This window comes from Cebus imitator, unplaced genomic scaffold (genome assembly GCF_001604975.1).
Source record: "Cebus imitator isolate Cc_AM_T3 unplaced genomic scaffold, Cebus_imitator-1.0 Scaffold449, whole genome shotgun sequence".
Classification (NCBI taxonomy): Eukaryota; Metazoa; Chordata; class Mammalia; order Primates; family Cebidae; genus Cebus; species Cebus imitator.
The window spans coordinates 1,100,467-1,127,982 of NW_016107764.1; the positions used below are offsets into that span (position 1 = coordinate 1,100,467).

Consider the following 27,516-nt stretch of genomic DNA (forward strand, 5'->3'; position numbering starts at 1 on the left):
CACTGACACCCCACACCACCACTGACACCCCCATTACCACCCTGAACACCCATTACCACTGATACCCCCATTACCACCACTGCACCCCCATTACCACCACACCCCAGGCCCAAATCTTCCCGTGGCTGCAAGCAGGCCACCCTGTTCTGTCTCAAGATGAGATGAGGCCCCAGATGCTAGGCCTCGGGCTCCCTTGCCTCTGGGAGTTGGGTTCTCAGAGTTCCCAGCCACGCCAAGCATGCTGTGGGGGCCGGAGGGGAGCTGGGCTGCTGTGAGCAGTGGGCCAGGGTCACAGGCGGGTGAACTCCAGTCCCTGCCTTTAGGCACATGCCCCACTCTCTGGCTATCCCAGGCCAGTCTACAAGGAGAACTTGTGAGCCCTAGGGCCCCCACGCCAAGCCAGGACCACCCTGTCCTTGGTCAGACAGAGGATACAAGAGCAAAACGTGGCCCTGATCCCAGAGAGCACACAGTCTACCTTGTGTTCCCAGCTTTTGGGGGTCACAGGCCCCTTTGTGAACCCCCAGAAAAATGCTCCTATGCACATAAACACGAATTCTGTCCCCTTACTTTGGGGGCCGTGAGCCCACTGAAGGCCCCATCAAAAAGCCAGTTAGAGCCGGGGTCAGGCTGCAGCCCGGGGCTCGGAGATGAGGTGGGACTGCAGGCAGGATACAGACGCACCTGCAGAAACCTGCAGGACCCCACATGAACCCACGGGAACCACAGGAACCCACATGAACCCACAGGAACCTGGAGGAACTCACGGGAACCCACATGAAAGCTCAGGAACCCACACAGACCCGCAGGAACCTACATGGACCTGCAGGAACCCACAGGAACCCATGGGAACCCACACAAACCTGCAGGAACCCACATGAACCCATGGGAACCACAGGAACCCACATGAACCCACAGGAACCCGGAGGAACTCACGGGAACCCACATGAAAGCTCAGGAACCCACAGGAACCCGCAGGAACCCACGGGAACCCACAGGAACCCACATGAACCCACGGGAACCACAGGAACCCACATGAACCCACAGGAACCCGGAGGAACTCACGGGAACCCACATGAAAGCTCAGGAACCCACATGAAACCGCAGGAACCCACATAGACCCGCAGGAACCTACATGGACCTGCAGGAACCCACGGGAACCCACAGGAACCCATGGGAACCCACACAAACCTGCAGGAACCCACAGGAACCTGCCCTCCCATGACAGCCTCGGGGAGCAAGCCCGAGAGGTTTTTGGAATTTGTTTTCATTTCTTGTTAACTTATTTGCTACATACTAAAATTCAACAAAATGGTGTTCTTCCCTTCACTTATCCCCATCTGCTCCCTGAGGGGACTATCTGGGTCCTGGGGGGGCCTTCTGTGGCTGTGAGTCCATCACTGGGCCTCAATCTGGGCCTCCCAGGTACCAGTTAAGTGGGAAAGGCTGCAGACAGCCCGGTGCCATCAGTCCTCTGCGTCAGGCCCAAGCTGGTGTGTAGGGGCCTGGGAGTACCCAGCACAGAGCAGGGCAGGCAGGAGGCAGGAAGGGTCCCTGCTGCAGCCACCACCTCTAGCTGCCCACATCCCTACTGAACTGAAGAGGTGACAACAGACGATGGCCATCCCGTGCCACAGTCCTTCCTCCCCTCCCACCAGGAGGCCGCCACAAGCGCCCCCCCACCTGCCCTGCCCATGCCAGCGGGGCTGCCCTCACCTTAGGAGGGTGCGTGTGGTTGTGCGTGTGTGACTGCAAGTGCCTGCGTGGTTGTGGAAAGTGTGACCATGTGACACTGTGTGTGTGAGAGGGAAAAGGCACCTAGAATGGGCAGAGCAGAGGACGGAGGCAGCAGCCCGGCCAGGCCCGACCTCACCACCAGCACCTGCTCCGCTCAGCTGTGTCCCCGATCTTCCCAAAAGCCCTGCAGAGAGGAGCCGGGGCCTCCACAACAGCCGACGACACTGAGGCACAGCGAGGGGGCTAGCCTTGCATGATCAGGAGCGAGCCCGTGGGGGTCTGTCAGCGAGGGGGCTGGAGCTGTGCTCAATTAATCAGGGGTGAGCCCGTGGGAGTCTGTAGCCACACTTGCTCTCAGACACACAGCAAGATTGGGCGAGCACAAGGACAAGATGACAATCGTGGGGACGGCTGACCATGGATGGTGCCACGTGTGCCAGGCCCACTGATGCCACGTTGGCCACTGCTACCTTTACTTGCTTCTCATGCCCCTGGGCACCATCATGACCCTCCACCCACCATCCGAGAGACTCAGGAAGTTCACAGCTGCCTAAGCCACTCTGTGGCGAAGGTGCAACTCAGCAAACCTGGCCGGGCTGTGGCCCTCAAGAGCAGACCCATGATGGCCTCGGCCCCACCCCAGATCCAGCTTCACCCATGCTATGCCCACACACACCCCCTGACACAAATTCTAGCACCACCCTCCCTGTTCGGATAGGTGCTCTTCCAGCTGACTCACCCGGCCACTGGTCTTAGCCCAGTGGGCATCACCATGTGTCTGGGGAGGAGATCTGACAGAGGCGGGGCTGTGCCAGGCCCCATGCCTCAGAGCCTTCTGTGGCATTGAGGCAGGAGGCACAGTGTGTGGGCCCTGATAGGAGTTCCTGTGGGACAGGACTCTCAGGATGGAGGTCACTCAGCTTACACCAGAGCCTGGGACTCAGCCACAGGCCCCCTCCCTTGCCTGTCCCCACCCCCATCTCCACGGACCCTGGACTGAGTCTCCCCAGTCCTCTGTGGAGGGCACAATCAGCGTCTCCTCCCGGCTCTGGGAAAGGCCCCACTAAGCACAGGGTCCTGGCCAGCTTGGCACCTCTGCTCATCAGCGCCCTTAGGCAATGCAAACAGCTTTGCCAGGTCCCAGAATCTGAGGGCACTGGGACTGTCCTAGGTGTTGTCCTAGGCATGAGATCTGGGTACAATGTGTGGGAGTTGGCATCCAGGCTGAACCTGGGGTGCAGGCAGCCTCCCTGCCTCATCCCTCCCCACTGGACCCTGCTGGCCATTGTGTCTAGGGACAGCACTGCCCACCCAGAGCAGCTGGCCACGCAGGCCAAGAGGCAAGGCACCATGAGCTCCTCTGTCAGCGCTAGGCACAGAGGCAGTGGGGATACAGCTGCCAGCCAAACCATCCCACTCACACCAAGCTCTTGCTGTGCCCTTCCTGTATGTGTGGGCATCTGGGGCAGAGGCTGCTAGGTAGCCTGGCATTGGCTCATGGGACCTGCTCTGCCAGCTCGGGGGATGATAACTTTGGTCGCCCTGCAAGGAGGCTGCAAGCTGCTTATCTTCTGCCCTTTCCTGAACTGAAAGCCACCTCACCATGCCTCGCAGCTCAGGGTGGGCACACACAGAGTCCCTATCCCAGTGGAAGGGCTGTGAGCACTCCTGGGGAGGCTCCCCAGGGACCCTCACCCCTCTGGAACAGTCACTGGTCCCGCCTGGCTCCCCAGCAGGTGCTGCTCCCAAAACCCCCCCAGGCTGGGCCACGTTTCTGTCCAGGACCCGGTGAGGTGCCCCCACCTCCTGAGGCCCAACGACCCTCTCTTGGCCAAGGTGGGGAGAGGACTGCACCTTGACCATGGAAAGGAAGACCCCAGATACCACACGGGAGGCAGAGGGCTCCACCCTTTTTAGCACAATTTTCTTTCCAGGAATACCCATGGGAGACATTGGTGCCCACCCTATGCCAGGCACTGGGGCAGACAGACAGGTGACAACTGAGTATGGACAGATGGATTCCGGCTGGGCACCAAACCGGTGGATCCACAAACAAGCACTTTCATTGCGTTTCTGGCAGAAGCCACCCCAGGCAGGCGCAAGGCTAGGAGGGTTTTGTGCTGGTGCGGCTGCCACCAGGACAGGGTGGCGGGGCTCCTCACTAGGCCCCACAGCTCTGCCTGAGACGACTGGTGACAACAGGGCCAACTGGCCAACCCTAGAGGGACACAGCAAGAGGCTGGTGACAACGGGACCCACAGCCACAGCACTGGCCACAGCTGGAGGGACGTGGCACAAGGCTGGTGACAATGGGGCCAAGGGCCACAGATCCTGCCACCCCTGGAGGGACACAGCATGAGGCTGGTGACAACAGGACCCATAGCCACAGCACCCGCCACCCCTGGAGGGACACTTCATGAGGCTGGTGACAACGGGGCCAACAGCCACGGCACCCGCCACCCCTGGAGGGATGCAGCATGAGGCTGGTGACAATGGGGCCAACAGCCACGGCACCAGCCACCCCTGGAGGGATGTGGCATGAGGCTGGTAACAATGGGGCCAACAGCCACGGCACCAGCCACCCCTGGAGGAACACGGCACGAGACTGGGTGCTACTTCCTTTCTGCCATTTCCTCAGTCTCCTCCAGGGTGGTCATGGCCACCCTCGTCTAAAGGGGCAGCTTGTCCAGGTCCCGCAGGTGGGATGGTGAGGCTGCACTAGCCGGGTTCTCCTTCCCAAGCCAACTTCTTCCTACACACAGCCCTGACACAGAAGCTAGCAGAGGCCTTTAAATAAATAAATACGTGGATAGATGAATATAAAATAAAAGCTCTAAAAAATCTGTTGACAAGCGCAACACGTCCAAGGTGCTAATTATCACCTCCCCTTCCCGGAGTGGGCGGGAGGAAGTGAGCAGTGCCTGGCGGTGGGAGCCAGGAGGCGCTGGCCTCGCGCCAAGCCTGGCAACCCCGACGCCTCCTCCCCGTGGCTCCAGCCCCCTCCTCGGCTTCCGGGGCGCCTGCAGAGAGCCTGGGCTCAGGTTCCGGCCCCAGCGCCGGTGCCCACTGTGAGGGCCCAGGCGTGCCACGCACATTCTATGAGCTCCCCGTCCTCATCTGGAGAATGGGAGGAGTGTCACTCACAGCCCGTGGTCTATGCCCCTCAAGCTTCGCCCGCTCGGTCTGAACCCTCATGTCTGCAGAGCACGGCAGGCGCGCACCTCACCTCTGAGCAGGAGGCTCTCCTGCCTCTCCTTTACCACACTGCCTGCCTCCGTTCACTCAGTACCCCAAGCCTTGAAGGCATTCCCCATGATACCTGGCTGAGGACCTGTGAGCAGATGGATGTAAGGGGCCTTGACGTGCTCTTCAGACAGAGGGAATCTCGGCTCCTAGTCCACCCAGAGCACAGAAATGCTCTGGCCTGGAAGAGGCCATAGTTCCCACATCCCATGTGGCAGTGCCCCCAGCCCAGATGCTCCAAGATCCTGGGCAACACCTGTCCTCGGAGCCAGAAGTGCCATGAAGGGCTTCAGTGTGTGCTGTGTGCAGTGGGTGCCCAGCTCAGAGCAGGCTGCCCATGCCATGGTCACCTTCCCTGGGCAGTCAGGAGGGACACAGCTGGAGAAGGGCCTAGGGCAGAGGCTGCTCGATTCCCCTTGGGCACGTCCTGGGCAAGGGCAAGGGCTCAAGAACGCCCTGCCCCTCACTTCCTGTATGGGCCTGGGGAGGGTCCTCAGCTTCCCTGAGCCTCCAGCCTCGCTTCCAGGGGACGGAGCTGACATCACCACATCCCAGTATCGCCTGGAGGAGAGCTCCAGATGAGGCACACGAGGCTGCAGCATACAGCGGAAACACTGAGAAGCCACCGTCCAGACTCCGTGGGAAATCAGGTTGAGCTTTTCCCAAGTGCTGTGAGCTACGGGTGGGCAGACTCTCCTCCCAGGGGACATGGCCATACACGCCCCTGGAGGGCAGCATTAGGGTCAAGTGCTGTGAGCTACGGGTGGGCAGAGACGCTCCTCCCAGGGGACATGGCCATACACGCCCCTGGAGAGCAGCATGAGGGTTGAATACAGACTCCCGCCTGCCAGTAGTGACAGGGTCTACGACAGCCCCACTGACTGGGACCCCGTGGCCTGGGTAAAGTCAAGGCCTCCAGGTGAACATAATGAACTGCTGAGGGAAGAGGTCTCCGGGGCAGCCCCGCCGGTGCTCCCGAGGACAGAGAGGCAGGAGCTTGCCCTTGGCCCTGACAGCAAACAGCTGCAGGCGAGGAGGCGGGAGGAAAAGTGGTCCCTCCTCCGATGAAATCCTCCAGGCCAGCTAACGGATGACTGAGACCCTGGGTGGAGAAGCACCATGGGATGTTCTGTGCGACTTTCCTGGACTTGGGAGTTTCAGTGAAGGCTCCCCATGAGCTGCCGGCCGAGGGTGCTAGGCACCCATGGAGACCTGGCACGGATCTGTGCCTTGGGACTGCTGCCACCTCAAGCATGTGAAGGAGGAGGAAGCTCAGGACAGAGAGGGTGCAGGGGTGGGAGGGGGTACGGACATGGCTCCGTGTGGACGCCCAGGAAGGCAGCCAGGTTGGGGTGCAGGACAAGGAGATCCTGCAGGCGCTCAGCCTCCCTCAGCTCCACAGCCGGGAGGACCGGGGGCCTGGTGCCCCTCTCCCCAGCGCTGCAGGACAAAAGCCAGGGGAGGAAGAGATGGCTTCGATGCCCGGGTCCCTCCGCAGCCCTCCTCCTGAAAGGCTCACAAAGCACTCCTTTGTTCTCCTCACAAAGGCCCAATTTGGGTCTTGAGTTCTGAGGCTGGGATCAGGGATTTGCTGGCAAGGTGCTGGGGCCAGCGCAGAGGAGACGGCCCTGTGATAGTCTTCCAGCGTGAGAGGCAGACGGACAAAGGCGGCTTTCTGCTCCCTACAGAGCTCAGGGCCTGGGTCCCTGTTCCGACATGTAGGGCAGAGACACAGGCTCTAACGTGAGTGCCGGAGACAGGGGGCACACGGTTTCCCGTGAGAAGACACAGCTCTGCCGGGCATTCAGAATGCAGGCGGGTGGCACAGACCCGAGCCGGCGCCCAGGGCTCTCTGAGGCTCTGGGAAGCAGACCACCTTCTCGCTCACTCTGACCCAGAGGAGGGCAGGGGCCAGGGCGAGGGGCACTCACACGGGAGCTGCGCAGTCTTCGGGAGCCCCAGGTAGTTCACTGTTTCCTCCAAGTAGCAACTGGCTCTACTGGAGGCAAAGCCCAGACTATCAGGATGGACACGGCTGTGGCAACGCTTCCCCCAGCCCCACATTAAATCAAAGGAAACTGGACCCAGAGACAAGGGGCGATCCCCAGCCCTGTGCCCCAGACAGGGAGGCACGTCTAGGGAATTTGCAGCCAGTCTGTGAGAGTGAAGCGTGTCTTCACTTCTGCAGCCTGGGGACACACAGTTCTGGTGGAAATGTAGGCTGAGGTGGCCCATGGCGGCACAGAGGCGGAGCGTGACCTGCCACTGGGGCTGTTCCCTGGTGCTGCCCCAGGAACCAGGATGCTGCTCACCGGCTGAGCCCAAGCTGGGTCTGAGACTGACCCTCAACCCAGCTGAAAACTGCTTCTGACCACAGCCAGGACCACCACCTCCAGACGGGCTGAGCAGCTCATGCCCACACCCGGGGCAGGCAGGCGGGAGGCAGGGAAGGCAACAAGTGCCCCTTGTCCCTTCCAGGGCTGTCCAGCCTGCCATTAGCAGCCCCTAATCCCCTGCCGTCAGCCCAGCGTCGACTTGGCATCAGTCCTTTTGTGGAACAGGGTTGCATATCATCTCCTCATTTACAGTTTGCAAATTCCTGGAAATAACCTAACCTTCTGTCATTTCTCGGAAGCACTACTGGCCACTCCTCACCTTTTTAAAAGAAAATTCTACCAAAAGGCAATGCATCTACGTTTCAATGCCCAGGTACAGAGTACAGCTCTATGACTACTTACAGAGGAAGCACGCCCCAGCCAAGATGCAGGCCACCGGCCAGGACCCCCGAGGCCTCCCTCCAGCACCTGTCATCCCAGGCCTCCGGCAGAGGAGAACCCAGTTCTGACTTCTAACACTGTCCAGCAGTGGGGTTCACTCTTTTTGGCTGCTGTAGAGTCCCCCGTGGCATGAAGTCAGCTTGGACTCAGCGTTATGTCCGAGGTATCACTGGTGGCCATGGTGGCCACAGGTCACTCTTTCGGCTGCTGCAGAGTGCCTTGTGGCATGAATTCAGCCACGCTGGTGCAAACTGGGCAGTGTTCCAGGCTGTGCCACACATGGGGTCAGCGCTGCTACGAGCATTCTCCATGTGACTTCTGTCAATACACACAGTTGTCCGAGTCTCCATGGGGGAGTGGCTGAGGACTCCCACAGATACCAGAATCTGTGGACCTGCAAGTGCCTGATATAAAATGACTTGGTATTTTCATACAACCTACGCACATCCTCCCATATATTTAAATCACCTCTAGCTTGCCTGTAATATTTAACATGATGTAAATGCTGTGTAGTAAATAGCATAGTTGTTCTAGTGCATTGTTTCAGGAATGATGACAAGAAAAGAGGAGGCTGTACGTGTTCGGAACAGCTGCCTCGTTTTAAAAATAAGTTCAGTCTGTGATTGATGGAATCCAAGGACGTGAAACCCACGGATACGAAGGGCCCACGGAATATGCATTTCTGTCGGGCAGAACCGCAAGATCCTAGGTAAGAAGACTGGAATCCACAGACATTCTCGAACAGCGTTCCGAAGTGGTGACGCAGGGGTATGCCCCATCGGCCGTGCAAGAGAAAGCAGCTGCTGCACGCAGGCCCACGCCCGGCTTTCACAGGGGTTTCTACGCGCGCTTTCTCTAGTTGTGTGTGTGGGTGTGGTGTGTGGTGATACCTCATCATGGGTTTCTTTTCCGTTTTTCTGATAACTCATGTTGCTAAGTACATGTTCACAGGCTTATAAGCCAGCTGGAATCCTCTTTTGTGATATGCCTGTGTAAGGCTGTTGACCTTTTATTGTTTTTAAACAGAGGTGTTTGCCTTTTCCTGGTCGATTTGTAAGATATCTCTATATATTACAGATGTAAGTAATTTTCACATGTGTTGAGCACGTGCCCTCTCTCGTGCTGTGGGCTGCACTCTCTTCCAGGGGTATAATTTTAACAAAGTCAAGTTTATCGATCTTCTCCTTTATGGCTGGCACTTGTGTGTGTAAGAAATGCTTGCCCACTGTGAAGATATCAAGGGAGACTCCCACGGTGACCGTCTGACCTTTCGCATGTGGGTCTGTGGTCCGGCTGGAAGTGCTTTCTGCACAGGGTGAGTTGACGTTTGCAAAGGGTCTTTTTTCCGAGTTCAAACATGCTAGTGATCCACATGAAGCCCAGAATAAATCACCCACCTCCTGTGGCAGGGCAGTCCACCTCGGCCACAAACCCAGCTGCCATGTACACGTGCTCCGTGTCCCGTCTCTGCTCTGTCCCACGGGCTGGTGTGTCTAGCCTCACACAAACACCACACTGTTTTCATTTCTGTGCTTTGCAGCGTGTTCCAATACCTGATAGTACAAATCCCTTCTGTTCTTCTTCAAAATTGTCTTCACTATTTTGGGTCTTCCATATTTCCGTATACATTTTGGAATTAGCTTGACAGTTCACGTACACACACACACACACACGCATGCGTGCACACACACCCACACTGAAAACCTGCTGGAACTGCACTGGGATTGCATTGAGCCCACAGACCCAGTGGGTGAGAGCTGGCATCTCCGTCAACACGGCACCCTCTCCAGGGTTTACATCTGTCATTTCTCTCAGTCATGCAGTCGTGTTGAATGCAGAGGCCTTAAACAGCTCTTCAGAGAATTTTTTGAGGAAATTTATTATAATACATTTATTATAACAGCTTTAAAACCTCCTCTTCAAACTCTCTTTTGCCAGCAGACGTGACATCCTGTCTACTGACCTGCTTCCAGGAGTCCCGCCACGTTCCCTGATGAATTCTGACAGCACGCTGCAGATGCGTTCGGATTTTCCACGGACAGAATCACACCTGCGAACACGGTTTCTTCTCCTCAATCCTGCTCCTTTTCTTTTTCATGCCATACTGCATGGGACACAGCTTCGGGCACAATGGGGAACAGAAGCGATAGTACTAGACGCCCTAGTTTACTCTTCAATCTTAGCAGAAAAGATGTCAACATCTCAGTGAGCCCGACGTGAGCTGCGGGGTTAACATCTCCTCGGTGGGCGTGATGTGAACCGCAGGGTGTTGAAGCTACCTTTTGGGAGACTGAAGGCATTCCTATCTATTCCCAGTTTGCCAAGAGTTTCTTAGCCTCCTTGAGTATTGAATTTTATCAAGCACTTTTCTGTACCTGCTGAAATGATCTGTACAGAGTTCCTCACTTATTCTATATTATGTGGTGAATCATCCCCAGATCCAGAATGCAAATCAACCCCGAATCCCTACAATAAGTCCCACTTTATAATGATGTATCACCCTGCTACATACCGCTAGATTTACATTGTTATTATTTAGGTTAGGATTTTTGTTTCTGTGTTCATAAGAGAGACTGGCACGGTATTTTCCTTCCTGGGATCCTCCTACGAATCTGGAATCAAGGTACTGCTGGCCTCACGAGGCATGGCGGGGTGTGCTTCCTGGCGTATTCTCTGTAACAGCGTGTGTAAACTGCTGCTATCTACCGCTCAAATATGGGAATGAATTCACCCACACAGCTATCCGGGTCTAGAGTTTTCTTTGTGGAGTGTTTCATTACGGATTTAATTTTTAAAATAAATATTAAGCATCCCAGATTTTCTGTATCTCTTGGTAAATTATAGCTTTCTAAAAAAAAAAACTTCCTCTAAGCTGTCAAATTTATCGATGTTTATAATGACTCTACAGCTTTTTTTAATTGTGGGATTGGTAATGATCTATCCATTTTCATTCTGATACTGGTCATCTGTATTTTCTCTCTATCTCGATTAATCTTGCAGGGGTTTAACAATCCTTCCAAGGAGCTGATTCTTTTGGCTTTGCCAACTTGCCTACTGGGTGCCTGCTAGCAATTGCCTATGTCACTACCTCACGCGGCACACATCCGTGGCTTGCTCAGTCTGCCTTCCATTTGTTTGTGACTTCTCTGATGATGCAAGGACGTCCCAGCGCTTTAACACCGTTCGCCTCCCCTCTGTCTTCTGGGACATTGTCACTAGCACACACCGGGCTGTATGTGTGGGAGTCCTCATCATTACTATTCCACTTGACGTCCACCCAGGCGCAGCCGTGTCCAGCTGCTCCCAGTGTCCCTTCCTCCCTGCGCCGGGACCGTGCTTCCCTGAGGCCACTCCTTTTCCACCTGGAGGGGGTGGAACTGTTTTTGCTTTACCTTTATTTCGGAGGCACATCTTCCCCAGGGTGCAGCTGGAGACTGGTTATTGGTCTTGTGCGCTTTGAAGACGCACTTCCACTGTCTTCCGGGTCCATCGCTTCTTCTAAAAAAGTCAGGTGTCAGTCTTGTTCCTTTAAAAATCATGTGACTTTTTTCTCTGACTTTAATGTGCTCTTAACATTTTTTCCTAGTTTTAATCTGCTTTTCTAAGATTTTATTTTTTGTCTTTGGTTTTACATTTTTCATTATGCTATGACCAAGGGTGGTTATTTGTTTTTTGTTTTGACGTAGAGTCTCGCTCTGTCGCTCAGGCTGGAGTGCCATAGAGTGATCTTGGCTCACTGCAACCTCTGCCTCCCTGGTTCAAGTGATTCTCATGCCTAGGCCTCCTAAGTAGCTGGGATTATAAGCACCCACCACCACACCCAGCTAATTTTTGTATTTTCAGTAGAGAGGGGGGTTTCACCATGTTGGTCAGGCTAGTCTCAAACGCCTGAGCTCAAGTAATCCACCGGCCTCAGCCTCCCAAAGTGTTGGGATTATAGGCATGAGCCACTCTGCCTGGCCAAGGGTGGTTTTTTAAAAGGAGAAATTTATCTATTCATAGAGCTTCTTGAAATCTGTGACTTGAACTATTTGGACAGCTTTGGAAAACTCAACCATTACCTCTTCAAATATTGTTTTTGACCATTTTCTCTCTCTCCTGTTCATCTAGGACTCTAACTATATTCTTTAGATTTTTTTTATCATTTTTTCTTTAGTGTATCAATACAAGTTTTCTTATCCCCTGCCTTCTAATTCACTAACACTTTCTTCTGCTTTGTCTACGTGGAGATGTAGCTAACCTACTGAACTCTTAATTTTAGCTATGATATTGCTCTATACTGGAACTCCCTTTTTAAAATAAAATTTAAGTTCTCTGTAAAAGTCTATACCATTGGCCAAACACAGTGGCTCACACCTGCAATCCCGGCACTTTGGGAGGCCCAGGCAGGTGGATCACGAGGTCAAGAGATTGGGGGCATCCTGGCCAACATGGTAAAACCCTGTCGCCACTAAAAAAACATAAAACTAGCTGGGCGTGGTGGCCCACACCTGTTGTCCCAGCTACTCGGGAGGCTGAGGCACGAGAATTGCTTACACCTGGGAGGTGGAGGCTGCAGTGAACCAAGACGGTGCCACTGCACTCCAGTCTGGCCACAGAGCAAGACTGATTAAAAAAAAAAAAAATCTATACCATTTACTATTCTCTTTCACATATTAATAAAACAGGTTGAGTATCCCTCATCCAAAATGCTTGGGAGCAGAAGTGTTTCAGATTTTGAACTTTCTTTCGAATTGTTTACTTTTTTTCCAGATTTTGGAGTATCTACATGGTATTTATTGGATGCACATTCCTCATCAAAACTCCAAAACCTAAATGTTCCAATGAGCATTTCCTTTGTGCGTCATGTTGGCACTCAAGAAGTTTCAGATTTTGGAGCCTTTTGGATTTTGGATTTTTAAATTAGGGATGCTCACCCTGTAGTTATTTTAAGCTGAGTGTTTAACCAACTATCTCAATATCTGCATGGTCTGTTGGTTGGTTTCTACTTAACTGTCTCTCCTTGGCTTTAGTAATTGGATCCTGTTACCTGTGATGCCTAATGACTTCGGCTTAAATCTCAGACACTGTATGAAAAATCGCAGAGATTCCGGATGACAGAACTGTCCTGTCTCCAGACAGACAGTGCAGACATGACTCCAGGCTACGCTTTAGGTTCTGGTGGTCAGGGCTGGTCTATTTCTGGTTTACCTCCATCTTCTCATTGTCTCAGCTGGAACTCGTGTTTGCAAGAGCCCCTCCTCCTGGGTGGGCCTTCAAATCCGACGTTCATCTTCTCAGTACTCTGAGGATACCCACTTCTGTTCAGCTTTTCTTGTAAAGTGCCTGCTGGTTGACTTGTTGGACTCTCACATCACACACACACACCAGTGACTACGGATCAGCAAAAGCCTGCCTCACGGGGAAAGCAGACTGAGGACTGCGATCCCCGTGCACTCCGGGGTTTACTCCTAAGGGTCCTCAGCTCCAGCTTTTGTCTCTCTAGCCCAGTAAGATCACTAAAGCTATAAGCCACCACCACTGTTCAGTCTCCATAAGCTTAGACAGAAGCTGGCAAGTGTCCTGGGGGTGAGAAGGAAGTGATGGTGAGCGAGTTACCTGGGAATGCGTGCCTCTCTAGGCCTGGCTCCCAGCTGCTCCCATGCCTCCCTCATGCTGGATCTGTGTGTCTCTGCGTGTCTGTGTTCATCTATGTGTGCATGTTTCTGCATGCGTGTCCATGTGTTTTCTTTCTGTATGTTTTGAGACAGAGTCTCACTCTATCACTGAGTGAGACTGGAGTGCAGTGGCACAATCTTGGCTCAATGGAACCGCCACCTCCCGGATATCAAGCGATTCTCCTGCCTCAGCCTCCCAAGTAGCCGAGATTGCAGGCGCTCGCCACCACGCCCAGCTAATTTTTATATTTTTAGTGGAGACTGGGTTTGTCCATGTTGACCAGGCTGGTCTCGAGAACTCCTGACCTCAGGTGATCCACCTGCCTCAGCCTCCCAATGTGCTGAGATTGCAGGTGTGAGCCACCGCGCCCAGACACATGTGATGCGTTTTAACTACGTTTTACAATGGCTGTCAGCAGGAGGGCTGGTCTGAGCAGTGAGTCCTGCCTGGCACGTGGAGCCATCAGTCATCCCTTGGGAGGTGAGTCCTACCAGGCGCTGTGCCAGAGCCCAAAGGTTAAGACGCCCATGTTCTCAAGGCTGTGCATCAGGGCGCCATCAGGTGAGGCCCTGCCCTTGGCCCTTCCCACCCTTCCGTGGAGCACACATGGCAGTGAACTCCGGGCTTTACCCCAACAGCCCTGACCATGGTCAGCACTCAGCACCCACCTGTTTACTGCCCCTCTGAGCCATGGGAAGCAGTGCTCTGGACTTTTCTGCAATTTTCTGTTGAAAAAAGTACGAGAGAAGAAAGACAGGAAGAGCAAAAAAGTCAGGGAAGGAAGAAGAAACAGTCAGATGAGTGCAGGGCTCTGGGCGATGCACCGCAGACCACGTCCTCCAAGCCCAAAAGAGGGCGGGGGCTGGGCCCAGGGCTGAGCTCTGTTAGCAAGTCGCTGGACGGTCTCTGCCCATGCATGGGAGCTCTCTGGGCCTCAGTGTCCTCGCCTGTCAGAACAGGGTGAGACCTGTTCTTCCTGCTTCCCCAGAGCTGCTGTGGGGCGGCTCTTGAAGGTAAGTGTCCTCCAGGACACGTGCCCTGAGGCACAGTCTGGATCCTGGCTGCCTGGAGACCATCCACAAGGACAACCCCTTGCTCTGCCTTTGGGGAGGGGGCTGCACCAGGCCCACCCAGGGACAAGACAGCTGCGAGGGTGCTCCGGCAACTGAGGCCTGCCCCACGTGGCCTGCAGGCCCCGCCCCCCCGCACCTCACCTTCTGCACCACTCCGTAGCGCTGAATGGCATCCGAGAGCTGGGCTTTCAGCTGGTCCAGCTGAGGACGCTCCTGCTGCAAAGAGAGGGCGTGGCTTGCACGGCATGGGAGGCTTTGCCCTGCCCCAGCGGCCCCACCGCCCACACCTTCTCCTGTAACCATGTCCCACCTTCCCACACTCAGAATGGGGTGCGCCATCAGCCTCTTCCCCCCATGTCACTAGTGTCTCGACAGGCACACCCAGGTGTCAAGGGACACCATCACCACAAAATCCAGCTCAAGGGTCAGCATCATCGGCCAGAGCCAGGAGCTACTCAAGGCAGGCAAACCTGGCCCCACACCCCGCTCCATGAGAAGCACCGTGACCCTCTTCCACAGCACAGGACACCAAAGCCCTCCATCCCCAGTGGCTTGTCTGTGGTCACGTAGGTGGTGGGGCCACCGCCAGAATGATCCTTTCCCAGTATCTCGTCTCCAGGGTTCCACCAACCCCGGTTCCTTCCTGCTGGGAAGTTCACCACCACACCCCAGCACCCGCCAGGCACCTGCTCCAGACTGGGAGCTGGGGAAGCACTGAGCCGGGGTGGGGCTAGACAAACAGCCCTGGGGCCAGCCCCACAGCTCTGGCTCACCGTGGGCACCGCCCACCAGCAGGAGCACCAAGGAACCCAAGCTTCCTTCCAGCACCCACCCCACGGCGATCAGAGGACTCCAGAGAGCCAAGGCTCAGGCGGGCTGGCCTGGGATCAACCTCTGACAGCCGAGGGGCACTGGGGGCAGCCTATCACAGCCTTGGCCTCATCCCACGACTAAACGGACTACTTCTCAACAAAGGTCCACGGCCCACAAAGTCGAAGATGCGGTAGGCACTGACAGCGCCACCGAGTCACATGAAGGAACCATTCGCTTCACCAGGAAATGACCTGTGCGGACCACCTGACGCCGCTCCGATGCCACGGAAACACCTCTCAGAATCGCAACCCTCGGCCATCCGGGGCCTCCCTCAGCGCCTCATGTAAGCGCCGTGTCTCGCTAAGAGGGACCCAGAGCGTGTTCTTGGAGGAATGAATAAATGAATGAACAGTGACTCAGGCACACCTGACTCAGAAAATGAAGAACAAAGCTACAGAGGAAGAGGTCAGACACGGGCATCGGTGCCGGTCGTGATGCTGCTGGCACCAGTGCCTGAGGGCACAAGCCAGGGCAGCACCCAGTCCCCGCAGAGCGGCCCCCGCAGGGTGGCCAGGGCCGTGAGGAGAGACGCACACACAGAGAGGCTCCAGGCTGCTCAGCACGAAGCTCCCCAGGCTCCTGTCCTTTGACTTGAGGGAGACTCCGGCCACCCCATCACCGGACAGGGGCTGCTGCCTCTGCAGCACAGTTTTTTAGTGTAACTGTTGAGCCAGTTCTACTTTTCTAAGTAAAAGTTTTATTACAGTATAGTTTAACCTGATAAAACTCGGGCGCTGGAAGTGTAGAGTTCAGTCATTCTGGTTGTGCAGTCATCCCCACAACCCAGTTTTAGAACTTCCCCATTGCCCCAGAAAGGGCCCTGCCTGCCTGCAGCTGCCCCAAAACCAACTCCTGCTCCCAGCCGCGGCCACCACGCTTCTACTTCTGGTCAACAGAGACTCGCATTTTCTGGCTGTTTCACGCAAACAGAACCACACACTGTGTGTTCTGCGTGGGGGCACGCGGCCTTCCAGCCCCACGACACGGCACCCTGCCTAGCTCTCCGCCCCTTCTCACTGCTGACCGCACCCAAAGCAGCACTGGCCGCGTCACCAGTGTTTCCACAGGGAGGGCGGCATGCGTTTCCCCCGCAGGACCGGCTGGTCCACGCTGCTGGCTCTGCTGCAGGCCGGACCTTGCAACCCCAGCCCTGCCGAGGCCATGAAGCTGGTGCAGGCCAGCGGGCTACAGGGAGGGCAGGTCCGCGTCCCGCTCACACTGTGTGCATGAAGCCGGTGCAGGCCAGCGGGCTACAGCTTGCTGATCCAGCCCCGTAAAACCTTAGGGTCCAGCAGCCTTTAATCTTTTGTGACAAGCACCCTCCAATCTTCAGTGACTGGGCGCTGACCTGGTGTGGTGGCACGGAGGGTGTGGGGAGGGATGGAAGTGGGGACAGGGCCAGGTGCAGTGGCTTAGGCCTGTAATCCCAGCAATTTGGGAGGCTGAGGCAGGCAGATCACTTGAGGTCAGGAGTTCAAGACCAGCCTGGGCAACATAGTAAAACTCCATCTTTACTAAAAATACACAAATTAGCTGGGCATGGTGACAGGATCCTGTAATCCCAGCTACTCGGGAGGCTGACAGAATCACGAACCCAGGAGGCAGAAGTTGCAGTGAGCTGAGATTGCACCACTGTATTCCAGCCTGGAAGACAGAGCAAGACTCCGTCTCAAAAAAAAGGGACAGGGTGGGGATGAGGGTGTGGCCTCGGCAGCTGAGCCAGATGGTGGTGGTGGCTGTGACAGTGGGGGTGGTGGTGGCCACTGCCATAGTCACGTGTCTGGCCTGAGGCCCACACATCTGGCAAGGCGTGAGGGTAGGCAGGGGGTGGGGAGGGACACGTGCAGGGGCCGTGGGTGGCAGATGCAGGCAGAGGGGACACAGGGCAAGGGAGAGGATGGTGAAACCAATGATGATGGGCCATCAGCCTCCAGTAAGGCCCGGCCTGGAAGATCCAGGACACTCTTGTCCCCACTACCGCATAAGCCAAGGAGATCAGGAGCCTGGGTGGACATACCCACTCCCACCCAAGTGATGGAACACAGGCTCTGAGCCACGGAGCCACACAAGCTCTGAGCCACGGAGCCACACAAGCTCTGAGCCACGGATCCACACAGGCTCTGAGCCACGGAGCCACGTCAGGCCAGAGCTAGGCCAGCTGTGTCCATCCACGCACCTCAGCCTCCCTGTATCCTGCCTCGTGTGACGCCCCCACCCCCACCACAGGCATAGGGGTCCATGCCTCCCTCCCTCCCAGCCCCAGACCCCGGGACATACCGGGCAGGAGCTGGGCAGCAGCTCGGCCATCTGCCTCACGGAGCCGGCGCTGGCTGCGATGGTCTTGTTAGTCTCCTGCTGCGCCGTGTGCCTGGGGGCAGAGAAGGGGCCAGGAGCAGAGGCAGGGAAGGGAGGCAGGGGAGGGGGGCAGGGGAGGGGGGCAGGGGAGGGAGGCAGGCGAGGGAGGCAGGGGAGGGAGGCAGGGGAGGGGGGCAGGCGAGGGAGGCAGGGGAGGGAGGCAGGGGAGGGAGGCAGGGAGGGAGGCCGGGGAGGGAGGCAGGGGAGAGCGAGGGCCCAGGAGGGCGCAGCAGGAAGGGACGCACAGGCAGAGTCGGGGAGACAGGGACAGACGGACGGACAGACGGAGAGTGGGCCGAGAGACACAGAAAGCGGCAGAGGGAGGAAAACAAGAGCAGGGCAAGGGCAGCAGAGAGGAAGAGGCAGAGCCTCCGAGAGAGAAGGGACAGAGGCGAGAGCAGTGACTCCCAAGAGAAACAGGAGGGAGCCCAAAGCCAGGACAGGGAGGGACAGCAGACACCCAGCAGGAGACAGGGAGGGCAGAAAGGCCGGCGGGTGTGGGGCAGGGGAAGAGACAGTGCAGGTAAGCTCTGGCTGGAGTGGGTGGTACAGGCAGCCATGGTGGTGGCAGGTGGGTCTCACCCATCAGCCACTGCCAGGACTGCCTTGCCCCCACACCACAGCCACCCCCAAATGCCCATAGACAGGTGCCCGGCCACAAGCCCGACCTGCAGAAAGGCCCCTCTGGGGTCAGCTCTCCTTGGGAAGACAACAGCACAACGGCCCAGGGAGACCAGCAGCCCTCAGCCCCCCTGCACACACCTGCAGGGCCCCGGGTGAGATGGTTCCAACACCCAGGCCCAGTGAGACGCAAGGAGACGAGGACAGTCCCAGGCTGCAGTTCCAGGCCTGCCCTCAAAAGCAAGTGGGAAGAGCAGCCGTCTCCCACTTGGGGTTCGCCACCCCCATCCCTGGACAGGGAGGCACCAGGGCAACCGTACCCAGCCTGGCTGCAGGCACACACCCCAGGTGCAGGAGGACCCTGGCCTGGCAGAGACTGGGGAGCCTCGGTGATCCCTCCAGGTACAGCCCAAACGGCCTGAGAGCCCCTCAGGCATCACCCAGGGCCTGCTCCAAGCCAGCCTTGGGGCCGACAGGTGGGAGCAAGCCCAGTGCCACCACAGGCCAAGCCTACAGAAGCGGGCCCACCTCCTGATACCCACCCTGGGTGGGCAGAGCCTGTGGCACACAGAGGAGTAGGAGTGCCCCCAGAATAGGCACCAGCAGGCTAGAGAGGGTGTAGGCCAAGGAGGGCGAGGAGCCACGAGGTTATCACAGCCTGCGTGGAACCGCGGGGACAGGAGCTTCCCTCCCTGGGGACGTGGTCGGGCCACCTCCTCCTGGGGCTGGTCTGAGGCTTTGGACAGCCTCCAGTGCCTCCAGCCCCCAAACACGCCTCTTCAGCCAACCACTAGCTTAACACTGCGAGGATTTGGAAGCAGCGTGCCCCTCACCCCTGCTCCCAAGGGTCTCCTCCTCGCCCTGGGCTGTCCACAGCCTCCTGTCCCCAGCCCACTCTCCTGCTAAAGAAAGTTCCGATCCTGCCACTCCAAACCTCACCACTCACCAGCGGTTTCACATTTCATTCCAATCAAAGCCAGAGTCCCTGCAGTGCTGCTCCAAGCCCTCATGGGCAGCCGCCCTCATGGGCAGCCTCCCGCACCTCCGACTTCACCTCCCCACCGCGCCGGTGTTCACTTCACTCCCAGCCCACAGTTGTCTCTGCTGCTCTTGAAGGAGCTGGACAAATCCTTGCCTTCGTTCATTTCTAGGCCTGGTACGGACCACCAAGCCCTGGCTGCTGGCCAGGAGCATGTCTGTGGTCACGCTGCCACCATGGGGTAATACCCCCTGCGCCTGCCCACACAGCTTCCCAGGGAGGGCCAGGCAGGTCACGGCCCCACACTCTTCCCCGCTCCTCGCTGACCTTTCCCCTCCTCTAGACTGTCACGGTGGCAGGGGCTCTCCCTCATGACCCCGCTAAAACATCCTCATGGAGCCCTGAGTGCCAGAACAAAGGCGGCCGCTTCCTGTGTGCGGCGGGTCAGGCTTCTCTTTCCAGGCGGGATCTCCTCTCATCTCCGTCTCCCTCACAAACTGTTAGCACCGTGCAGGATCAAAGTGACTGAAGCCTCCTCACCCGACCTGGCAACCCCCCAGGCTTCAGATGACCCTGCCAAGTCTGTCGTGGGAACAGGAGGCTGCCAACCAGAAGGCCCAGCAAGTGATAAACGGAGTGAGGAATGAGCCCCCAGTCAGGAAGGGCACGGGGAGGGCCTTCCCCTGCCCTCGTCCCAGAGAAAGGCCTGGCGGACACCTCCAGTCACAGCCACGGTACCTGCAGTACCCCTACCTCCAACAAGTAGACAACACGCTTTAAAACACACACACAAAGCTAAGGGATGCAGCTAAAACAGCACTTACAAGGAAACTGTTGCTTTAAATTCTGATACTAGAAAAAAGAATAAAATCAATGTCCAGAAAGTCCACCTAAAGAAGCCAGCAAATTAAACACAAAGAAAGTAGAACAGAGATAATAAAGTTAAGTTCAATGCTTAATAAAGTAGCAAACAGATCAATAATAGAACAAATAGAATAAAAAAGCATTTAGAGAATTACACAGCTCTGCCAAGACAGGTCAGGAGAAAAAAAACCACATATGCAAATTACCAAGATAAGAATGAAACAGTGAACTTGACTACCGATCCAACATTAAAAGAACATTTAAGAAATACAGATCCTATGAGGCCCATAAATTTGACAACTAAGATTAAATAGAAAAATTCCTTAAAAGTCACGAATTATATCGAAACTGACTCAAAAAGAAACAGAAAACCTAAATAGCTCTATAGGTATGGCAGGAATTCAATTTGCACTTAAAAACACTGCTGCAAGTGCACAGCCACAGCAAGCTTCAGTCTCAACATCATGTAATCCCCTAGAAAACAGAGAAGAGACACACACTGTTTGAGGCCCACGTTACCCTGATGACAAAACCCAAGTAGAAAACCTAAAGGAAAGAAACCTGTATATCACTCACCTAGCAGCAGAAATCTTCGATACAATTTTAGAAAAACGAATTCAACAATATGTGAAAGGTATACAACAACATGACCAAGAGGAGCTTACCCAGGGGATCTAAGGTTGGTTCAACATTCAAATATCAATGAGTGTGATCCTCACATCAACAGAGCAAATTTAAAAAGGAGAAAAACACCTTAATAAATCATGCAGAAAAAGCGTGTGACAAAATTCAACACTCATTCTAGACTAAAACTAAGGAAATTAGAAAAAAGAAGGGGGCTTCCTCAACCCAATACAGAGTGCCTGTTAAATAAAAAAACAAAACTAACACCTAGTATGCTTACGGCAAAAGACGGAATGCCTCCCTGAAAGGCAGGGAGGGAAGCAGGCGTGTGCTTGGGCCACTTTTACTCCCCTTTGTGAAGGTTTGCCTTGGAACAACGGGGAAAGAACTAAGAAGCTTAAAGACTGAAAATGAAGGAGAAAAACTGTCTTCAGTCACAGACACATGTGCATCTATATAGAAAATCCGGAGAAATCTACAAAGAAGCCCCCGGAACTAATCAGCGAGAGAATCTATGCAGGTCACAGGATTCAAGGAAGCACATGGAAGTCACCCGTATTTATATGGAGTTGCAGTCAGCAAGAGGAAAAGAACACAGATAAGAGAAAGGCCGGCCTGACCACATCCATGGGTTGGATGGTGATGTTGTTATGAAGGTAGTTCTCCTTTAATTTACCTACAGATTCAAGGTAACCCCTAAAAATTACAGCAGGCTTTTTTTAAAAGAAATAATAATTGACAAGCTGACTCTAAAGTGTAGACTGAATTACAGAAGATCATGAGAGATCTGCTTGGGCAGCACTGGCAGCAGCACTGGCGTAGCTGGCTAAATGCAGTGGCACGGGGAGGGGGAGGGGGTGGGACGGCTCGTGGCCTTGGTCTCCACGGTGGACAGTGAGTCATCGGGGACTCTCTGGAATGCTGCCTCTAGCCAAAGTATGAGAGACACCCTAAAGAGGCACTTTCAGACCCCTGCTGGCACAGGGAGGCCCTGTGGGGGGGCAATGAGGCAGCAAGGCCAAGTGTGGGTCCCACTGGAGAGGGCTCTCCCGGGAAATCATGACTCCACTCTGAGGCTGGACACTGCCCGGAAGGGTGGGGTGCCTCAGCCAGGGCAACAGAGCAACCCAGGACCAGTAAGGCACTTTACAAAGCCCACGCATCCCCATGAACACTTTACTAGCCCACATATCCCCATGACCACTTTATAAAGCCTACCATCTCAACAACCACTTTACAAAGCCCACACGTCCCCATGACCGCTTTAAAAAGCCCACACCTCCCCGTGACCACTTTACAAAGCCCACACGTCCCCGTGACCACTTTACAAAGCCCACACGTCCCCGTGACCGCTTTACAAAGCCCACGCAACCCCATGACCACTTTACAAAGCCCACACGTCCCCATGACCGCTTTACAAAGCCCACACGTCCCCATGACCGCTTTACAAAGCCCACACGTCCCCATGACCGCTTTACAAAGCCCACACATCCCCATGACCGCTTTACAAAGCCCACGCAACCCCATGACCACTTTACAAAGCCCACACGTCCCCATGACCACTTTACAAAGCCCACACGTCCCCATGACCACTTTACAAAGCCCACGCATCCCCACGAACACTTTATTAGCCCACGCATCCCCATGACCACTTTATAAAGCCCACACGTCCCCGTGACCACTTTTCAAAGCCCACGCGTCCCCATGACTTTACAAAGCCCATGCATCCCCATGACCACTTTATAAAGCCCACACGTCCCCGTGACCACTTTACTAGCACACGTATCCCCATAGAGCCAGCTCTGCATGGTTTTGCTGAAAGGTGAGGTAGGTGGCTACAGGGTCTGAGGAACATGACCCAAGCACCCCTCTCCCAGCACTCCTGTGCAAGGCCTGCACAGCTGCCAGCCAGGTGGTGCCATCACTGCCAGCAGTCAGGTGACTGAGGCACCTGTGATGCCTGCCTAGCAGGGGTGTCACCTGAGGCCCACTTCCTCTCGCGCCCGAGTCTGCTGTCCCTGAACCGACCTGAGCATGGAGGCTCTCTTGTTTGCCTGTCATTATTTAAGATGTCGTTTGGAGGTACCTCATGTCCGACGTACATCACATCTGCTCACTGACTCTCATGACCACCTATGTTTTACAGAAAAGGACACAGGTCCTCAGTCACAAAAACACCTGCAGACTGGAGCTGGTGAGCTGCAGTGGGCAGAAGTGGGGCTGGGGTAGCCCCATCTCTTTCTTGGTCTGAGACTGACAGGGAGACCCCAGGTCAATCCAGAAGGACCCTAACTCAGCGAGCAAGAAGGCAGCAGGGCTGGAGGGACACCTGGGGTTCTGGGGCCCTACTGAGGAGGGATTCCAAGCTGTGGGACATGCAATATCACCAAGGGAAGGGGGGGAGTTCAAAGAGGAAGAGGTTGGAGACAAATGGATGAGGAACCAGCACCAGTGAAGGCAAGGGCCCAGGAGAGCACAACTGCGCAGCAGGAGAAAACTTTTAGAAGGAATCAACTCAACAGTAAAAAGAAAAATACCTGATTAGGACATGGGAAAAGGATCTGAATAGACATTTCTTCCAAGAAGATAGACAAACAGCCAACAGGCACATGAAAAGATGCTTGATGCCATCAAGTAGTAGGAAAATGCCAATCATATTACCACAAGACCCCACTTCGCACCCACCAGGATGGCCAGCATCCAAAAGACAGATAACAGCAAGTACTGGCAGTGAGGCAGGGAAAGTGGAACCTTCCAGCAATACTGGCGAGGGCGTCAAATGGGGCAGCCACTTTGGAAAAGTCTGGCAGTTCCTCAAAGGGTTAAAGAGCCACCATATAACCCAGCAAGTCCACTCCTGGGGATACACCCAAGATAGGTGAAAACCTACGCCCACGCAAATACCTACACACAAACATTCACCACAGCTTTATTCATCGTGGTCAAAATGAAGCCACCCAAATGCCCACCAGCTGGCAAATGGGTCTGTCCTCACAGCAGGACAGAGGAGCACGGCTCTGTACCAGCTGGTGAATGGGTGCATCCTCACAGCAAGATAGAGGGGCTCAGTTCTGTAACAGCTGGAGAATGGGTGCATCCTCACAGTGGCACAGAGGGGCGCAGTTCTGTAACAGCTGGAGAATGGGTTTGTCCTCACAGCAGGATTGAGGGGCATGGTTCTGTACCAGCTGGTGAACGGGTCTGTCCTCACAGCAGGACAGAGGGGTGCGGTTCTGTACCAGCTGGTGAATGGGCCGATCCTCACAGCAGGACTGAGAGGCGTGGTTCTGTACCAGCTGGTGAATGGGTGCATTCTCACAGCAGGACTGAGGGGTGCGGTTTGGTACCAACTGGCAAATGTGTCTGTCCTTACCTATGGAGGGTGGTATAAGCCCTCTCTGACCCTCACAGCGCCCTCTGTCAGGCTGGCCAGGGGCTTAGCTCTTTACACCCTGCTGGCCACCTGTGTGCCACAGGGGCTTGCCTTCCATGTGGGATGGGACGAGCCGGGCACATGGCTCGCAGTCCTGCCCTGCCTAAGCTGTCTCTGCAGGAGGCGCAGCTGTGAGGACTAAGCCCCTGAAAGAGCTGCCAAGCACAGGCCCTCAGTGCTGGATGATTGCCATCCAAGGCTCCTTGAGCCCTTCTGGTGCTGATTCTGACATGTAAATCCTGGGCCGGGAAGGAGGGCACCCCTCAGGTGGAGCAGCAGCCCAGCTCACCTGGACCTCACCCCCATCACTGCATGTGGGGCGGTGGGCCAGCAGACCCTCAGCCACCACGTCTCATGCACCCCCATCGGGGCCCCCCACCCTACACCTCCCCACAACCGGGAGGTGAGCGGGAGGCATCGCTGCATGCCCCGGCAGATCAGGGAATGCGGCCCACGGGACAAGCCCCAAACCCCAGGGAAGCGGGCCCTCTGTGCCACACAGCAGGGGTACGCTGGCCCACACACCATCTCTAGAGCGGGATGACCCCCAGGATGGAAGGGAATGGAGCCCAGATGGCAGGGCGTGAGCCAAGCTGCCACTGAGCCCCCCATGGGATCGTAATGTGGCCACTGCACTCCAATCTGTGGGTCTGTGACAGGGAGGTCTGGGCAGGGTCCGCACACAGGTGACAGAAACAACCTGGCCACGCTGGCCTTGCATGACATCAGGGACATGGGCCCCACCTGGCGAGGCTTTTCTGAAGTTGAATGTGATTCCGGAGGAAGGACCAACCCCCTCCTGAGACTGGGCCCCGCCTGCGCTGCAGGGCTGGAGAGCCTCTTCCCTAATCAAGCGATGGCTGCCGTGGATGAAGGCATATTCCTTAAATGTCCTTAGCTGCCGACTTCGTCAACGTGGAGGAAATACAGAACTGGCAACCCTGTTGGTCTCAAGAGTTATTTTTAAACGTTAATGGTCCATGATAGGGGAGCATCAGAGGGGCCACAGAAGTCTCTGGAAGCCATGATAAGCAGGTTAGGCCTGCAGCTGGCCATGCAGGAGGGTCAGAAAAGCACTAAGGCAAGGGTTTCAGGACATGAGCGCTGAGGTCAGCCCGTGGGAGGGCCAAGGCGCCAGGACACCCGGTCCTGAGACCAGGGCAGTCTCCTACTCCACGCCGGGAGCCCCCAGAGCGGGCAGCGTCAGGCTTCCGCTAAGCAGGCTGGGCAGCCCAGGATATGCACGTGAGGACCAGGTCCTGAAGTGCCCGTCCCTCCTGGCCCTGTGACCTAACCCAGGAGCCCTGCAGAGGCACTAAGACCTAAGTGCAACAGCTGCGCTGGGAACTGCTCAGCACACTGACGAGACAGGAGAGCCCCAGGCGCAACCCACACGCGAGTCACCCAGCTCCGAGCATCGACAGTGCCTCTGAGAGGATGCGCGCTTCCTGTGCCCAAGAACCCCAGAGCCCGGTGTGACCGGCAGGTCCGGGGTCCGTCGCTGAACTGTGACCCTGTGAATGTGTGTGAGTGTGGGGAGGGTTGGCAGAGAACACTGACATGCTAACCACGGCTCCCCAGGGATCTTGTGTATCCAAATTCCATGGCACGAGCCTGCATCACGGTCACATCAGAAAACAGTGTTTCCTTTAAAAAAGGCTAAGAATAGAATTGCCCTGAACCTCTGCAAAGGGTGCTCTGCAGCTGATGCATGAGCCCGTGCAGAAGGGCACTGTGTTATGAACGGAGCCACTGTGAGGAGCAGCAGAGACTCCAGCACCCTCCACCATGGTGGGAGCCATGACCCTCCCAGCCTCCTCAGTTCTGGCCTTTTCAGGTGAGAGGCTGGTGTGGCCCCCAGTTCTGCACAGAGGAGCCCGAGGACAACCCCAAGCAAGCAGCGCACCCGGGGCTGACTGCAGGGCGGTGGGGTACAGGCCAGTGAGTGCAGTGGGGGCCAGCTGGGGGTCAAAGGTATAGACTGCCAGCGTCCCCTCAGACCCCATAGTGCCACACTGACCACACCTGAGGCAGATGCTCCTTTCCCTCTCCAGCCCAGCCCGGGCTCAGGCTTAGCAGACAGCACCTCAGGTGCCTCTGCCCATCCCAGACTAGCCAAACCCAGGGCAGGCCGCTGGGCACCCCTCAAGGAAAGTTCAGTGGGACCCCCACCAAGGCTCAGCTCCCTGAAAGGGCAGACACAAGACCAGACGCCCCACTCCAACCTAGCCCATGGCTGTGCAAATGGCACATCTGTGTCACCTCCTGTGTCCACAGATGTGCAGGCCCCAACGGGGAGCCTTCAGATGTGGCAAAGACACATCTGGAGCATGTTGGCAGGGCAGAGCATGTGCCAGCAGGCATGAACCCCCCATCTTGGCACACGCATGCGCGTGTCTGTCTGGGGCATGCACTGGTGCACCTGGCTTCTGCGTCGGGGCAGGCACACCTGTGCCCTGTGGAGGGAACCTGCAGGCCGAGGGCCCAGTCCCAGGTTCACAGCCCTGACCAGGCTTCTCCACAGGTGCGTATGTGTAATGTGCACATGTGTGCCCAGGCAGCTGTGGGCAAGCAGCTGTGTAGACAAAGCCTGTGTGAACAGGACCACACTCCCGCCCTGCACCCCAATGTGCACCGCGCCCAGGGCAGAGATGCCGCACCACACACTCACAGGCTGTCCCGAAGCTCCTGTGTGTCACTCGGTGTCCCTAGGGACCGAAGGCTCTGCTCCAGGGAGGTCACTGCCCGAGAGAAGAGGGACAGGTGTGAGGGTCAGAAGGAGCCTCCCTGCCCCTGCTACTCCCATGGGTGGCCCACCACAGCCCAGGCACAGTGAGGAGAGCCTGCTGACCAGTGCCTGAGCCAGGGCGGACCACCTGAGTGGTCTGGAGGCCAGGACCCACACTGCCCTCAGCAGGAGGCCATGCCAGCCAGGACCCCTCACCAGCTGGCCTAAGACGACACTCAGGTCCACGTGCAGCTCAGGGCCTCTGAGGAGCTGCCTCCAGCAGGCTTGCCCTGGTTCTGGGGACAGCTTCTCTCCACCCTGCTCCCCTCACCCCGCCCTTGCCCCTCCCCTGGCCATCTTGGGTGTGGCTTTCATCCCTGCTCCCAGCCTCAGTGACCTCTGGTCTCCAAGTCTGAGGGGCCCTAGGATGCTCCTTCCTCCCCTGGGCTCCATCCAGAGCACACAAAAGGCTTCAAGAAGGAGCATCGTGGGGTTGGGAGAGGAGCCAGCAGGGGACAGGGGGCAGCAGGCAGGGGGCAGCGGGCAGGGGG

At 56.2% G+C, this 27,516-nt stretch overlaps 1 protein-coding gene across 6 annotated transcripts in view; it reads right to left on the reverse strand.

The window, feature by feature from the left end:
- Positions 1-27,516, reverse strand: part of TSNARE1 (t-SNARE domain containing 1) — a 136,486-nt gene that overhangs the window by 29,812 nt on the left and 79,158 nt on the right. For 5 of the 6 annotated variants that reach the window (XM_037732497.1, XM_037732496.1, XM_037732495.1 and 2 more), the window contains 4 exons: positions 26,909-26,978; positions 17,639-17,729; positions 14,630-14,704; positions 14,084-14,140 (listed from right to left, as the gene is read on the reverse strand). In XM_037732497.1, the coding sequence (XP_037588425.1) occupies positions 14,084-14,140; positions 14,630-14,704; positions 17,639-17,729; positions 26,909-26,978 (293 nt within the window). The remainder of the gene's footprint in view (positions 1-14,083; positions 14,141-14,629; positions 14,705-17,638; positions 17,730-26,908; positions 26,979-27,516) is intronic. The other variant, XM_037732493.1, reaches the window with a different exon arrangement.